This window comes from Necator americanus, chromosome X (genome assembly GCF_031761385.1).
Source record: "Necator americanus strain Aroian chromosome X, whole genome shotgun sequence".
Classification (NCBI taxonomy): domain Eukaryota; kingdom Metazoa; phylum Nematoda; class Chromadorea; order Rhabditida; family Ancylostomatidae; genus Necator; species Necator americanus.
In genome coordinates, this window is record NC_087376.1 from 17,711,051 (window position 1) to 17,727,530 (window position 16,480).

Sequence of the window (16,480 nt, forward strand, 5' to 3'; positions counted from 1 at the left end):
TATATATATATATAATAGGGTGTTCGGAAAGTATCTGCCGAAATACGGCAAAATTTCAAAATAACACAACTTTTTAACAACATTTTATTATTCGACAAAATAATCTCCATCAAAATCGACAACCTTTTGCCAACGTCTCACAAGATCACGGATTCCTTTGGCGTAGAACTCCGGCGACTTCGGAAGGCGAAGAAAGCCCGAAGGTCATTTTCGAGGTGGTCACGATCATCGTAGCGCTTCTTTTCCAAGTGATGCTGAAGCGATCGGAAGAGATGGTGGTCGGTCGGGCCCAGGTCCGGGCTGTACGGTGGGTGCGGTAGAACTTCCCATCCGAGCTCCAGAATTTTCTGGGAAGTCTTCTTCGCGATGTGAGGGCGCGCGTTATCGTGCAGCAGGAGAACGTTTTCGAGTTTCGGGTGCTCCTTGCGGATCTTGTCGGCCAGTCTTTGCAGTTGAGCGCAGTAGACTTCAGCAGTAACTGTCGTGTTGTCCGGCAGCAGTTCGAAACGGTAGATTCCATGAACTCCCCACCAGACGCTCAGCATGACCTTCTTCTCATGGGTTTCACCTTTCACGAAAGGATCCGTCATTTCATCGCGGGTGCACCATGCACATTTGTGGATGTGGTTGACGTAGAGGACCCATTTTTCATCTCCAGTGACAATAGTGTCCAGCCACTCGAATCTGCGGTTTCTGGAGAGCAGCTGAGTGCAGATGTCCAGACGTCTTTGGCGGTTGCCGTCGCTCAATGCATGCGCCAGATTCTTCAGTTCGTCGAACGATATTGCAGTCGGTCGACCAGAGCGAGGCTCATCTTCGAGTTTCTTGTTTCCGGCTTTGAAGCGCTGAAGCCCAGGCGCACACAGACCGCTCAGAAGGGGCTTCAGTGCCGAATACGTAACATAAGTTTCGATGGGCTTCAGCAGCGAGGTGGCCAGATTCGGACTCGTAGAGGAGTACGTGTCGAATATCGGTGGAATGTTCGGTCGTTATAGGATGAAATAGGCAAGGAAGAGGGAGCCAGATATGTTATGTATATACAAGCGGTAGTGTCCTTATATAATACCAGTCTGAATGTCCGGCTAAAGCCGGACTTCAGACTTTCTGTGGTTTTAGCTTCGCTCCCCTTCACTGAAGTTAATAGTGGTGGCATTTTCTGTAAAATTAGATTTGTGTCTTTTCTAACAACGCTTCCCTTCTCCTTTTTTTATTACAAATTAAGATTACAGAGTTTTTCTTATAAACGCCTCAATTCTACATTTGGAGAATATTCAACCATCAGCTTCAAACATTCCTTCGATACCAAAATAATATAGATACAATTTGAAAGCATTATTCGAAGTATGGGTGTTCCTCCTGATTTCCCCCAACAGTTAGCACAGAATGATGTTTTAATATAAAATGACGTAAACAAGATGAGGTAAACAACATCATCATACTGATAAAGATATGTTCCACATAATATCATGTAAACTGTTGGGTACTATTTGAGCAGCCGTTTGTGTCGGTGCTTCCACTTTCTGAAGAAGGCATGCTACCAAGTTGAGGCAAACGTGCAAAGAAATAGATACGTGGAAGATCCACAGATTTGTAATGCAACACCTGCAGTGGCCATGGATATGAAACGGTTGCAATGTCTAGCTTACCTTTCCCGACATCCATACGAAGTTATTGTCACCGATCCGACGCCGATGGGTCTGTCGCACCCCATATTATTCTATTCGTGTATGTACGTGCGCGTGTGTGTATGTGTGTGTATGTGTGTATGTGTGTGTTAGAGAGAGAGAGACAGAGAGTCACGAAATTTGAAAAGGGGGTGCGACGGGTACACCGGCGTCGAGTTGGTGTGCCGTCGCCAGCTATCCATAAAATGGGGTGCGACGGGTCCAGCGGCATCATATTGGTGCGCCGGCACCAGCTATCCATAAAATGGAGTGCGACGGGTCCACCGGCGTTGAATTGGAGGATTGGTGCACAATAACTTCCTATGGATACTTCTCTAATAATGCCTTTTAAAGTACCTATTTGTGTATTGAGGTAAGGAAGCCGTCCTTCTGCTGGGGTTTCTCGTGTGAGTCTTATATATTGCGGTTGTTGGTTGAGTATTCGGAAACACTCGTCCATTTCGGACTGCGTTGATGTTATGATGCAACAGTCGTAAATATATCTGCAATACATTATTGGTCTACGCGAAAGCACTGGTTCTTCGATTCTGCTCATAAAGCAGATCGCCAGTACAGAATCGAAGAACCTGTGCTTTCGCGTAGACCATTAATGTGTTGCAGATATACTGACGACTGTTGCATCATATTCCCCCACAACGGTTTACCGCCTCGTAGTGACATTGAGATGACTCTGGGCGTCGAACTGCGATGCACAGCGAAGGTTCATCCTCCGGCAGGGCCTCCCAAGCTGAGAAGGAGTTCGACACATCCGACATTCCGACTTCTCGGAGTCGGAAGCCTAGCTAAGAGTAAACCACTGCTAAGATTTACCATCGTCTTAGCAAAATGTCGCAATGTGGCTCCTTGATCCATGTAGGTTGGGTGATGACCTGTGGTGAAAGCTAATCTCGCCGTGTCAGGATTGCTTAGTTTGGGAAAAGCCTCTTTGCCACTCCAGCATATTCACTGCCTCAGTACCCTGCACACTGGGCCCTGCCGTCTCAGACGTCGGACGGTATGGCGACCGGTGAGAGGCGACCAAATCTCAGGTTGCTGAGAACGTCATTGATTCTGGACCAAGGCGACACACGCACGACTCGCCATGGATACTGTCTCAGGCTGTGTACTTACAACGCGAGAACAGTGTCCACAGACGCTGACCTGCATGCGCTTCTCGGAGCTGCAGAGCGTATCAAATTTCACGTGATTGCTCTGCAGGGAGACCAAGTGCAGAAGGAGTGACGTACGACAGATGAATGACGGTACACTCGTCATTCGTGGAGAGAAGGTTCCGTCGCGAAATGTAGGCGGTGTTGGTTTTCTTGTGCACCCATCTGTCGTCCATCTTGTCGATTCTCATTAGATCCTGTCACCTCGTCTGTCCATTCTTCGCCTCCGCCCTCTGCTTCAAAAACCCATCAGCATCATCAACTGCTACTCACCAACATCTGCAGCTGATGATCCCGAATTGGACGCATTTTACGAGGAGCTGGAGGAAGTAGTCCGCAACGAGAAGTCCTTCTACAAATTCGTTGTCGGACTAAAAACTAAGACTAAAGTAGGGAACCGGAATGAAAATGGCAATCGTCACGCCGGGCTGTTGTCCGCCGCTCGCCTCTTTCATGAAAACTCCCTTTTCATGAAGAAAGATCATCGACGGTGGACATGGGAATCGCCCATTGACGCGACTCGTGCGGAGATCGACCAGCACAATTGGCTATATAACCTATATTGTTATATGGCGAAAGATTCCCACACATTGCAAAAAGGTGCTGTCGTCCAGCACATCGCCAAAGCCCATAACCTGAAAGGTCAACTGCCTGAAGGGAGCATGGAATCTTTGGCAACAACTATTCGTTTCGTCACGCTGAACTGCCGAACACTATCGAGTGAACTCCAACAAGCCGCTCTATCCAGACCTCTGCGATATCTCTGTGTGCTTTTTGCTGCACTACAGGAAACACACATGAGAGATCGACTCGTCATCAGCATGAAAAATTACACCATATACTGCGGTGATGCTGATGAGAACAAAGTAGGTGGCTGCGCGATAACTGTGAGGAACGATTACAAGAACCTGGTGGAGGAATTTTGCCCAACGTCGTCTAGAGGCGCCTTTGTACGAATGCGAGATCGCAGAGGACGTAAACTCTGGATCGTAAGTGCTCACACACCTACGGAAACCACTGAGGACAACAGTAAGGACGCCTTCTATGATGAACACAATGCGTTGATGTCTAAAATACCAAGCCAGCAGATGGTCATTGTCGGAATCAACGCAAATGCGAAGATGGGACTCGAACAGCAATCCGATGTGCTAGGAAAATGGTACTATGCAGCGGAGCGCACGTCGGACAACGGTGACCGTCTGGTCGACTTGTGCGAACAGACGGGCCTCATCATCGCTTCTACGTTTAAGAGGAATCATCGACGCCATCAGCTCACGTGGCAGGGGTCAACACTTTTAACGCCTAAAGAACAGCGCAAGCGGAAGATGAGGACTCTTAAACTTCAGCTGGACTACGTTCTAGCGAGGAACATTCCTCAGTCAGATATCCGAAAATCTAGAGCTGTTTGGGACGTCGCGTTCGACTCTGACCACCGTCGAGTTCTTCTCAGCCTCAAGATACTGTTTCACAAGAGAAACCGAGGAGTTCCTCTTCAATCGAAAATCGACATGGCAAGTCTGAAAGACGATGAATGCAGAAGAAAATTCCGCCAACGTGTGTTTATTCATGTTGGAGTACGGACCAGGAAGAAGCTTAGCGATGCGGATTCCTTCACAAAGTGCATCCAGGACGCTGCAAAGGAAACGCTCCCGGTTCTATTGCCGCGGAAGAAGTTTGCCTTTGCATCTGCGAAAGCAAAATCCACATACAATTCTGTATTTGTCGCGCGCAGCGCTGGTGACTTCAACCAGGAAAAGCGTCTTAGAAGGAAGCTTCGTCGTCAACTGCAAAAAGACCGCGATAACGAGTGGACGTCAAGAGCGATGGAGTTTGAGATGGAGTTCTACTAAAACAGTATAGCGGCAAAATGAAAATGTTCCATGTCCTCAGCACTGCTAATGGGGTAGCTGTCGGTGAAGCAACCCTTCCAATTTGGAAGGAACACTTCAAGACCTTGCTGAACCGGCTAGGACCGTCAGCTCCTGAACTCGAATACGTTCATAGACCGACATATGCGGTTAACGAGGAGCCACCGACCGAGTCGGAGATCCTGGTCTGTATTCAGAAAATGAAGAATGGAAAATCTGGTGGAGACGACGGGATTAGCGCAGAAATGCTGAAATATCTTCCTCCGTCTGGGATTCGTGAGATGACAAAGATCATCCGTTCAATATGGATAGACGAAAGGATACCTGATTCGTGGAGACACGCTATCATAATTCCCCTCCACAAGAAGTTATCCGTCACGGACCCCAGGAATTATCGAGAAATCTCTTTGCTGCGTGTTATGTACAAGCTATTGGAGCGCATTATCCTGGACCGACTCATTAAACATCGCGAAGAAACAACGCGCGACGAGCAAGCTGGCTTTCGTCCTAGCCGATCTACGATTGACCAGGTGTTCATCGTCAGGAGAGTGATCGAAATCTGGCAGCGGTATTCAAAGCCAATGCAACTAGCGTTTCTGGACTTTGAAGCCGCGTTCGACTCTTCTCACCGAGGCTTCTCTTCTCGACGCGCTTCGCGCCGATGGAGTACCAGGAAAGTTCGTTCGCTTGCTTGATGACATGAATCAACGAACAAATGCTGCACTTCGAACACCACCCGGATGTACAACACCGTTTGAAGTGGTAACTGGAGTAAGACAACGGGCGGTGGCAGGACCTTTCCTGTTCAATTTCGCAATCGACGACATTATGCGAAGAACAGTCGAACAGTGTCCTGCCGACATTGTCTTAGCACCATCAGGGTGCCCCTTGACTGACCTCGCGTACGCCGACGATGTTGTTATATTCGCGGAAAGCAGTACGAAACTTCAACATGTTGTCAACCTTGTATCGAAGCTGGCTGCAGCCTATGGACTAAGCCTACGCCCTGATAAATGCAAGCAGATGTGGATCTCTTCGAGATCTTGAACAGGAACAGGAAGGGGGGACAGACAACCGATAGAACTCGTCGATGAGTTCTGTTACCTGGGCTGTACGCTAAAGAACAACGGCAGCTACGGGAGAGATGTCCAGCAAAGATGCGCTAAGGCCACTTCCGCAATTAGCTCCTCAACGAAATGCCTGTGATCGTCCCCCATCACCAACGAAGTCAAGCTGCGAGTATAGTTATCCGCAATTCGCTCCATCATGATGGACGGATCGGAGACTTGTGCAGCACCATCAACGGTTATGGAGAGGCTTGACTGCACGGAACGAAAGGTGCTTAGACGGCTACTTGGTATACCGGCGGATGACACGTGGAAGATATCAACATCTTGCATCGCCATCGAAAGTGGCTAAAGTAAATCGTCTTCGCTTCTTTGGTCATATATTAAGGAGACCGGCAGATCGCCTTGTTCAACGAGTTCTGAGGAGTTTGTCGGGTTCGAGCTGGAAGAAGCCACGTGGCCGAAAACGGAAGTTCTGGACTGAGGTGGTGAAAGTGGACTTGAGGACACTCGGCATGGATAGGCAGTTCAGGCGAGACGTAAGGTTTCGCAGAATATGGAATGGCGACGAATGGATTGATTCTGTGTAAGGATCGAGAAGGTTGGGCAGAGCTATGTTAAAGGACGGCACACCTCGGCGAAGATGCAGGCAATCGCGTTAGGCGATGACATCATCCCGCCGATTAAGTCAAGTAAGTCAAGACCCTTGTGAGCAAACGAACCTCATCGTTGCATAAGAGGAATCATGGATGCCGCCAGCTTACGTGGCCAAGAACAATCCCATTAACGCCAGAAGAGCAGCAAAAGCGAAAGATGCTACTCTTAAGCTACAGCTCGATTACGTTCTGACGAAGAGTATCCCTTAGATGTCCGGAAATTTGGAGCTGTCGGGGACGTCGCATTCGATTCCCACGACCGCCCAGTTCTTCTCAGCTTTGTGGTACGGTCCCAGGAAAGGAATCGTGAAGCTCAACATCAATCGAAGCTCAACTTGGCAGGTCTGAAAACCGAGGAATGCAGAAAGAATTTCAATATGTAGCTTTGAGCTTTGCTTTGCGAACTGTAAAGAAGACTGGTATTGATCTTCTTTGTTAACTAGCAGCTAACGTTTCGGCGTTATCAAACCATGACAAGATTCAAAAACAAGGCACTAGTGAGAGATGTGCCATCAGACTGTTTTCGACTAATAAAGGAAGTTCTTTCGTTGAGACAAAAAATTGTCTCAGAAGGACAGATCATTCATTTCTCCGTCGCTGTATGCAACACCAAGCCATTCCGCACTTCATAGTAAACAAACCACTTCACGAGATAAGCCGTATCACCAAGGGTAGCTGGCAGATGCAACCAATCGAACCAGCGATGACACCTACATATGGCATTGAAGACTAGACAGAACCATATGTTCTTGCTGGTTAAAAAAAGTGTATGTATAAAGAATAATGTTTTGTGAACGTGTTGTGCCGGGTCTGTTTGGAGGAAAATAGTGGGTAAGTCAAAGTCAACTTGTGACTGCACCCGCTCTAGAAAAGCTAAGTCTAGACTTCAGAAGAAGTTCAGACGATTGGTAGGACATCGGCAACACCAAAAGGCCAGCTGACCTGTTACTATGACCTCTTTGTGTTCAGATCCTAACGACATTATTGCTACCATTAACACAAGGTTCATTTCGTGATTGGCGATGCACTCATTTCACCTGACGCTCTGAATCTCGGCCCTAGTTTTGCGCTTGCTCAGTCAATAAGTCCGGGGGTATAACGCAAGAACGCCCCAAGTTGGTTCATGATAGGTTGCGACTGAGAGCAAAAGAAGAGGGAAGACAAGAAAACAACTGCTGAGCGAGTCTTCCTATCCTCCATACCTTTTTCCAACGTACGATGTGTAAACCACCGGACCCTAGCCCCACCATAAATAATAAGATAAGAGTGTTTGCAACATCCACTTACTCCATTTTGGAGCGTTTCTAGAAAAAAAAACACGTAGCCTCTCTGTCTAAGGCCGAGACTTACGTGAGATTTGCAATCTTTGCACAGCTGGAAAGATCAAGGTCTCTGTTAGAGATAACAAAAGGGGAGCTTGTTGTCTTATCGCGTGAGGTAGACATAGCTATAACAAGACAACATCTTGAGGATGACACTATATCTTCCATCCTCCGCAAATGAATTTAGAAAGCAATATCCAGCAGGAACAGCAGGGCTGCCAAAGAACTTTATTACACGTCTCAAGATCGAATTACCCGTATGTCCGGTCCTACATCTTTTGATAAAAACTCTGGAAATGGTCTCGTTTCGAACAGTTCTTGTGACTTTAAATTGTGGGCTATTATAAGTGGTATTGGGGCCTCTACAGATGGAAGTTGCCGGCTGCTTAACGTAGTCCAATCCAGTAAATTAATCCAGCTGCTCAAATATGTCTCTGCCACCTTAGTGGTTTAAACGGCTCCCCGAACAGCTTGGTGGTAAGTCGTTTGAACCCGAATGTATTACAGAGTCCCTTGACGTTACGTCGCTTTAAAAGAACGTTTCAAACAATGTTGCGATGCAAACTGTTCACGAACTCCTCACACAGGACCAGACTTCATTAAACCTATGTGGATTGAGCACCAGGCAGATCATGACGCTCATAAACGAGTGCCTAAATTGCTCTGTTTTTCGATGGTCGGGACAATACCACCGACAACTTAGACCTGGCTATGGGACAAAGGCTGCACCCATTCTCGTAAATGTCTCCATGTTTAAAGTCGAAAAGCCTATACTAGATCGCAAACTGGTGTTGTATTGTCGCCACATAGATGATTGTTGCGTCGTTTGCCCAGTGCAGGCAGAATTGAACAAATGCTCCAATCTTCTCAAACAGCAGTGCCCGCACAATAAGTTCACAAGGGAGAAACCAATATACAACTGGTCGACTTTCTTGAATGTGCATATCTGTTTGCGAAATGAGATATTGAACACCACGTGGTATCGAGAACCCAGCAGTGAAAACATCTTAATCTATTTTCGTTTAGCACAGCCCAGTAAAATGAAAAACTCCATTATAGGAGATATGTACAGGACGGCGGCAAGAGTTGTGTCGAGCAGCCAGGAAAAAAACATGGTCTGTAAACCTGGCCCACAAAGTGGCTATTTCAAAAGGGCACCCGACTGGGGTTGTGTCACTCGACAGACACGACTTTCTTCCCGAAAGCCCAACATCGTGGAGGTCCGAGAAACGATTCCGTTCTGGTTACCTTACATATATAATGATATGAACAGTGTGTTGCTGTCTACGCAAAGCGGTTCTTCAGAAGGGCGTAAGAGTTGTAGAGATACCACCAGCGAACTTCAGGTGTCAACCAGTACGCAATCATGCACATGACGACTTTGTACAACTCCCAGCAGCCTGGTTTCTCCACATGGCGGAAAGGGAGATTGCATGATATCAGGAGTAGTGTATTGTATCACGTGCACGTCATGTGGTGACGATTACAGAGGGAAAACGGTACGTATTCGACCCTGCGTATTCGAGTAAAGGAGCATCTATATGGAGTCGCAAAATCTAAACTCTCTACCACACTCGGAGCACACCGTAGAATATTTCATCAGAACTCCGACAATGAAGTAGAAGTCACCAAACTCTTTCGAATCTGAGATCATAGCGCACAGGACATTAGAGGCATTTTCGATAACCGCCAAAAGTCCAAAAATGAACAGAAAGAATGAGTGCATTGCGATCACAAACGAACTAGCCCCCTAAAGACCCTGTGATTCATAGTCGTGGTACGTGGTGGTCTGTCGCGTTACCAAATCTAGCAAATGAGGTAAGCACTAGCCGATGTGTTGCTGTTTGACCTTACTTACCGTTTGAATGCTTTCTGTAGGGTGATGAGCCGCTTGAGAGAATCAATCACTAATGTCTTCGATTTTCCCAGGCTCTGAAGAAGGTGATAACACCGAAACATTGGCTGTTAATAAAGATCAATACCAGTCTTGGCTACAGCTCAACCAAATCAATCAAAGCTACGTAATCAACATGTCAACATTCAAGGACAGTCGACAGGGACACTACAAGAAGAAGTTCCGCCAACGAGTGTCCATCAATATTGTATTACGAATCAGGAAGATAGTGGGGCTCACTCTTTCACTAAATGCATTCAGCACGCTGCAAAGAAAACGATCCCGGTTTTAACACCGAGAAAGAAGTATGCCTTTGCATCTGTGGAGACAATATCCATGTACAATTCTGTATGCGTTTCCCGCACAACTGGTGTTTCAGCCAGGAGAAGCATGTGAGAAAGAAGTTGCGCCGTCAGCTGGAACGTGATCGTGAGAACGAATGGACGCCAAGAGCGAAGGAGTTTGAGAAGGCGTGGGAGGACAAGAACCCGAGAAAAGCCTATACTCTGCTATTCGCTTCGCGCCGATGAACTTCCAGCGAAATTTGTACGCCTAGTAAACGAAATGAGTAGAAGAACAACAGCTGCTGGTCGAACACCACCTAGATGTACTACACCATTCGAAGTGAAAAGTAGAGTGAGACAAGAAGCCGTTGCGGGACTCTTCCTGTTCAACTTCGCCGTTGATGACATAAAGCGAAGAACAGTTGAAGCAGTGTCCTGCCTATGTCATTTTAGCACCTTTTGGACGTCCCTTGGTGGGTGTCGAGTACGCCGACGATGTAGTATTATTCGCTTCTAGCAGCGCGAACTTACAACATGTTGTTAACCTTGTATCGAAATTAGCTGCAGCCTACGGACTGCGATTCCGCACTGACAAATGTAAGCAAATGTGGGTCTCCTCAAGACTCTCAACGGGAATCCTATCGAATTTGTGGTTGAGTTCTGTTATGTAGGCTGTGCGCTGAAAAACGACGGCAGCTACGAGATGTTCAGCAAAGATGCACTGAAACGAATTTGACGTTTAATTCATTCACCAAGTGCCTGTGATCGACTCACATCGCCTGCGAAGTCAAGGTGCGAGTCTACTTATCGGTCCGCCCTATCATAATATACGGATGGGGGATTTGACCGTGTCGACGGTAATGGAGAAACTTGACTGCATGGAAAAGAAAATGTTTTAGATGACTGTTAGGCTACTTTTGGCTATAATGAAGAACATTACTCGGGACTGGATATGGCGTACCGGCGGATGACACGGGAAAACATCAACATCTTACCCGGGCTTCCGAAGTAATCACGGGAAACCATCTTCCCTTCTTTGGGGACATTGTGAGGAGATCGTCTTGTCCAAGTTGTCCTGAGGATGCTTCCATATTCTTACTGGAAAACTACCTCTTGTAGTAAATAAAAGTTCTGGGCGGAAGTGGTGAAGGAAGACTTGAGGACACTTGGCGTTGGCAAGCAGTTTATTCGAGACGTAAAGTTCCGCAGCTTATAGAATAGCGACGGATGGGTGAATTCAATGACAATGACCGACATCAAAGGTCGTGGCCACTCTTTTGACCAAGTCGGGGTTGTACTAAACTACCATGTCTTCTACAATTGTCAACCGTATTTTGTTCTCTCAAGATTAAGTGTGGGCAAGAAAGAAATTTTTTAAGTGAGAAATATTGTTCGTTGCAAGGTAATGTGCGGTAATTTAGAATTCAATGGAATCAGTCATTAAAAAGTATGCGTTATACCGAAGTGGATATTTGTTCACTAAAGAAAACTATAATGAATTTAAAAGCGAAATATCCAAGAAAGTGTTCTGGCTTTGGCGTTCAGATGCAAATTTCAAATGAAATCATGAGCAATTCTTCGGTTTCTTATCTGACGAAAGAAAGAAAGGTTAAAACACAATAGAACTACAACGGCCGGCAAACCTCTGTTGCTCTTGTGGTTTAGAAATGAAGGTCCAAAAATAATGAGGTAGCTCTTTCCTTCGCGATCTTCGCATATAGTTTAAATAAAGTTTGGTAACCTCTAAACGAACTGATAGGGACCCAAAACAAGCTAGTCAAACGAGAGTTTTATATTTGTAGCGGTTTTGCAATACGCTCTGCTGCCCGAACATTTCCAAACCTTTCGGAAAATGTGTTTTTCTTCATCTTCACATAATTTTATATTTTGATTATCTGAAACCTGGTCTTAACATCTAGTATATGTATAATGTTGAATAGACAGTTTTTCTGTTTGACTTTACTAAATAACTCCGTAGTTGCAGTTTCCTTTACAGAACGAAGTCATGATTTGTATGGAAGCCATGGCCACATGTCTCGATTTGTTACTCAAACGAACGGGAAATTTGGCGATCCCTGAACCTATAATCGGCAAAATGTCCGTTAGCGTTGTAAAAGCGCTTCATTACCTTAAGGAGAACCACGTGGGTTAATAGTTATGTTCACGGCACTTCACGCTTTATTCGTATTTGTCTTGTTTGCCTAGCCTACAGCAAAGTGTTCTGCAATACTATTTGTTGGCTACATATTTTATGCCCACAAGAGGTAAGTTTTACGAGAGACCTCTTTTAGGAAGGTCCTATCAAGAAATTTTCGTCATCTAATTGCTCAAGGCTTTCATAAGGGTCAAAACGGCCTGAAGCTTGGTGCACTTACGTGAACGTCTGGGCTCGAAGCGGCGCGATGGAGGTGGCGGCTGGTGTCAAGATGGGACCCTGCAGTTTGAGAGGAGCTAAACATGATCCCTACTCGACGCTCATTATCCACAATCAGAATCCAAAATTTTCCATCCGTGTGCCCGTGGAGGATTTGCGTAAAGCACGTCGCACTCCTTCGTTCTTGTATGTCCTAATCAAACCCGCATTGGTGCTGTTTGGGCAAAGATTTCCAGCGCAGACTTTGCATCGACAACCTTAACCAGTCGGTTTTGCAAATCATATGCGATGCTGCTTGTGAATCAGCACAGACGTGATGGATGAGACGGCTTGACTATCAATAGAACGGAGCTTTCATTCCCAAGATCTCCATCTCCGTGGTGGAAACGTTTGAATCAGCGACTACTTGTCGGCTCAGTACGCGAAGCAAAGAGCACTAGTGTAGCTATCATTATATCATGAGCTTTTGTATTATGAGCTGCTTCATGTGTGGATGTAAACCTAAAAACTTCGGCACTTTTTGAACTACGTCTATGTTAACCTAGAGAAAAGGCAGCTCGAGTGCTGTAACAGGAAATAGACATTCATAAGAGAACCAAAGTAGAGTCTGGCTCAGTCTTGGTTAATAACACAACTCATAGGATATCTATCTATTATGCAGCGATAAAACAATTTTTTCTGACATCAAAAACAATAATTTCCGTCACAATTTTCATTTGATTAATTTTCATTCAAATAATCTATTTTGAATTTATGTCATCTAGGACTCCTATAGAATGGTGCTTAAGAAATTTTACATTGGACTACTATGAATACGTACAATTTTTTCTTTGAATATATCCACATCTGAAATTGTCTGTAAGAAGTTCTGAGTTGTCAAAATTTCAACGTCACACTGATCTGCATCAGAAGTACATTTGAGTATGCACATTTGTAAACATTTCAACTCAGTTAGTAGGGTTGATTCAGTTTAGCAGCACACACTTGGTAGAGTAGAAAATCATTTTTCTTCACTCATTGTTTTCTACACCAAATGAGACTATACATACATGCACACATACATCAGATTTCAGTATAACAATATCTATCCGGCAAGCTCGGCTTTTTCTGTGAATCATCGTTTCGAAGGAAAGCAAAGTGCTTCCTTAATTTTCGCAATGTAGTGTCTCGAAAGATTCGGCATATTCCGTTGTTTCTGCACTATGGACTCGCATCGCTATTCATCATACACTAAATATTTCGGCCTAAGCAATTGCCATTGCCGTAGTTGCCAACGCAAGAAATTCTGGAGTATTCGTTAGGCCTGGATTAGAAAGGTGTAAAAGAGGAAGTAAGTGTTGTATTTTTTTTACTTAAGGTGATTATAATGGTTGTAGACCTGAACCCCAATTATGAAAAATTACTGTGGGTAGAACAAGCATGTGTACGTAGTTTCCCACTAAGAGTAGTCGTAGTCCTTTTTTAAGTTTTTCTGTCTGCAACTGCATTAAGTTCTTGCAGATCCGCACGCATCACATCGCCTTCTCTCAAATAGTGCTGTTGTCTGTTGCAAACTGCTCTCTGTTGCAAGCTCTCCGCTCTGTTCCCCTAGGAGCAGAGAGGGGAGCAGTCGGGGTAGTAGGCGATTTTTTCTTAAACTCTGTATTTGGACGAGACGAACAAGGCTTCTGCTGAAGCAAAAGTTTCATTATGGGAACAAACAATTTGGGCATAGTATTGTATTGGTTTGAACATTAAGCCATTATTGAGAAATACAATATGCGCATCTCATCAAAGATATGCATTGGCTTGTTGCAGAACGTAATTCATAGAGATGTGAAACCCTCAAATGTTCTTCTCGACTGGAATGGAATAGTGAAGTTATGCGATTTTGGAATTAGTGGATTCCTTATTGAGAGCAGAGCCAGGTCCAAATTAGCGGGGTGCCCACCATACATGGCCCCTGAAAGAGTGCGTTCAACTGTATGCATTTTACTCCTCAGTTTCCTTCAACGTTGTGGACCTAAATGTTGATTTGTAGGAGGATACCCCGTACGATATACGAAGTGATGTATGGTCTTTTGGTATAACGCTGGTGGAACTCGCAACTGGTCATTTCCCATACGAAGGCAGTGATTTTCAAATAATCTCCTCGATTCTTGAGCTTCCGAGTCCATCCTTGAAGACAGCAGTCAGTTATATAAATTTTCTGGACATTTCCATCTTGGAAACTTCTAATGTTCATAGATGTTTAGGACGGCTTCACGGTGGAGTTTTGCGACTTGGTCGATTTATGTCTGAGAAGAAAAGTCGAAGAACGGCCCAGATACGCCACTATTCTTGTTAGCGTTCCCTTCCCAAAACTCCTATACAGTCGTGCATCAAATGGCATTTGCTTAATATAACATTTTCAGCGACACCTATTCATCGTTAAGAATGAGAAAGCAGATACGGACGTTTCGGAATGGTTTAGTGAGATTATGATGTGATCCTTCTCATACGCCTGCTTCAGAGCAATATCTCTTTTCCTTTGCATTTTCCCGTTCTTCATGCTTGAAAAATCATGAAATCTTAAGATGGTACTGAATTATTTCTGTTTTTCTCTGCAAAGATGTAGTTTACGAACTCGCGAGGCGAGTGTATATGTACATGTTGAGGAAAATCACGTTTAACAATTGTTTGAAAATTTAACAATCCAAGGATTATACTACAGTATAAAATCGTTATTTATTCCATACATTATTAATAAGACACCAAGGTCTTGGTTGGTAGCTCTCAATCCACCTTGGAATTGTACGCGCAGGTACTGAAGCTAGGTAATGAGAAATAACAAGAAGTACTACACTTCTTAGTTCTCCTTTTCTTAGAAACAGCTGTCAAGAAAAAGAAGAGAAAAAAAACCAAAAGACCAAATTTGGTTTGAGTTTTTTTTTTTTTCAAACCCTGTTTCTTAGAAGCAGCGTATCACGAAACTTACGATGTTGGGATTTCTGTGGATAAATGTAGAGTCTTCGGGGTGGGATTACGATTATGAGCATAGTCCCACTCAATTCCACCTTGTCGTTCTGAAAAACGGCGTAGGAATGGCGTTTGTTTTTACGAGGTACATCAAAACACGCCACCCTTATGCACGCACCAGTTTCCTATGTGGCCTCTCAATTGGTTTTATTTGTGTATACTGGCAAGGAAACCCTATTGGTTTCTGACCAATTAAGGGGAGTTCAGGCCACGTTCGCACTCGCAGTCTATTCCCCGAACTCAATACTTGCTCACAGAGACCTTAACATAGTCAGTTCAGATATGCTGCCTTTTGGCGCAAAGAAATTTTGCTGGGACCATGGATGTGTGATGTAATCTTATGGGCAACATGCACCAAATGTATCCTATGCATAATAAGGTTACATGACAACGGCATTCACTGAGACATCCTAAGTAAAGCAGTTTCTAATCACGGAATAACTGAAATGGGTACAACGGCGAAGGTGAAGGTTCACCAACACTGCACTTCACTTGCATATGTGACATCAGTCAGAGTACTGGACAAATTATTAAGAATTACATTTCCTATGTATCAAAGAGTAGTTTACTACATTTCTCGCAAAGAGTAGTAGTGGAAATCGAGGCGGTCATATTCTTGTATGGCCTGTGAATCGCCTAGAAATAGCTGTCTACAGGTTGAAACACTTGTTCTAATTTGACGCAAGTTTTTTTTTTCGTTTAAAGTGCATGTGTTTGTATCAGGTTTGCATTCCTCAACAAAGACCTCAATCGTGATAAGCACAATAAAGCCATGAAAGACACTCCCCAAAAAAAATCCTGCGACACCATTGCGACTTCGGTCTACTTCTCATTTCGTCTGCCTTTTTCATAAATCACCCACTAATTTTCTTCGGAAAGTGAGTGGGTGCTTTGTGAAATCATTCAACTTTGCAATCAACTTCGTCCAACCTCCGTATTCTATTGAAATTAACCATGCACTGAAATTCTGGATCAGTGTTCAATTTCATTCAACCATAATTCAGCATCTTTGACCTTCTCATCCTCTTTTCCACATCAATCATGGGTACTCTACTACACTCAGCGTAAGAAGTGTTGTAATGGTTTGACGCTCGATGAAGGCATGCATTGAGATCATTCTACAGCATGCAGGAAACTGCATAGGCCTCTTTTATTTTTGATTTTTATGATTTTTCATAGTTTTTC

The 16,480-nt window shown here is 44.6% G+C and overlaps 4 protein-coding genes across 9 annotated transcripts; 3 read left to right on the forward strand and 1 right to left on the reverse strand.

Annotated features, from left to right (window-relative positions):
• Nucleotides 1–137: 137 nt before the first annotated feature.
• Nucleotides 138–2,440, reverse strand: RB195_023866 (uncharacterized protein; the record flags this gene model as incomplete). Its single annotated transcript, XM_064211443.1, has 2 exons — nucleotides 138–845; nucleotides 2,330–2,440. 2 exons carry the CDS (start codon nucleotides 2,438–2,440, stop codon nucleotides 138–140), a joined length of 819 nt encoding a protein of 272 aa, XP_064067324.1.
• A 241-nt stretch (nucleotides 2,441–2,681) lies between these two features.
• RB195_023867 (uncharacterized protein) lies at nucleotides 2,682–2,906 on the forward strand (the record flags this gene model as incomplete). Its single annotated transcript, XM_064211444.1, has 1 exon — nucleotides 2,682–2,906. One exon carries the CDS (start codon nucleotides 2,682–2,684, stop codon nucleotides 2,904–2,906), a length of 225 nt encoding a protein of 74 aa, XP_064067325.1.
• A 10-nt stretch (nucleotides 2,907–2,916) lies between these two features.
• Nucleotides 2,917–5,748, forward strand: RB195_023868 (uncharacterized protein; the record flags this gene model as incomplete). 3 transcript variants are annotated; one of them, XM_064211445.1, is made up of 4 exons in its annotated part: nucleotides 2,917–2,967; nucleotides 3,028–4,661; nucleotides 4,724–5,231; nucleotides 5,311–5,748. In XM_064211445.1, the coding sequence occupies 4 exons, from the start codon at nucleotides 2,917–2,919 to the stop codon at nucleotides 5,746–5,748; spliced, it is 2,631 nt and encodes an 876-aa protein (XP_064067326.1). The 3 variants fall into 3 exon arrangements, with proteins under 3 accessions (XP_064067326.1, XP_064067327.1, XP_064067328.1); XM_064211446.1 differs by lacking the exons at nucleotides 4,724–5,231; nucleotides 5,311–5,748 and having other exon boundaries at nucleotides 3,028–4,683; XM_064211447.1 differs by lacking the exons at nucleotides 2,917–2,967; nucleotides 3,028–4,661 and having other exon boundaries at nucleotides 4,701–5,231.
• Nucleotides 5,749–6,070: 322 nt separating this feature from the next.
• On the forward strand, nucleotides 6,071–14,766 carry RB195_023869 (uncharacterized protein; the record flags this gene model as incomplete). 4 transcript variants are annotated; one of them, XM_064211448.1, is made up of 8 exons in its annotated part: nucleotides 6,412–6,460; nucleotides 6,596–6,766; nucleotides 9,676–9,869; nucleotides 11,921–12,067; nucleotides 14,096–14,248; nucleotides 14,319–14,468; nucleotides 14,533–14,619; nucleotides 14,692–14,766. In XM_064211448.1, 8 exons carry the CDS (start codon nucleotides 6,412–6,414, stop codon nucleotides 14,764–14,766), a joined length of 1,026 nt encoding a protein of 341 aa, XP_064067330.1. The 4 variants fall into 4 exon arrangements, with proteins under 4 accessions (XP_064067329.1, XP_064067330.1, XP_013296166.2 ...); XM_064211449.1 differs by lacking the exons at nucleotides 11,921–12,067; nucleotides 14,096–14,248; nucleotides 14,319–14,468; nucleotides 14,533–14,619; nucleotides 14,692–14,766 and adding exons at nucleotides 6,071–6,312; nucleotides 10,020–10,170 and having other exon boundaries at nucleotides 6,360–6,460; nucleotides 9,676–9,925; XM_013440712.2 differs by lacking the exons at nucleotides 6,412–6,460; nucleotides 6,596–6,766; nucleotides 9,676–9,869 and having other exon boundaries at nucleotides 11,948–12,067; nucleotides 14,096–14,260.
• Nucleotides 14,767–16,480: the final 1,714 nt, after the last annotated feature.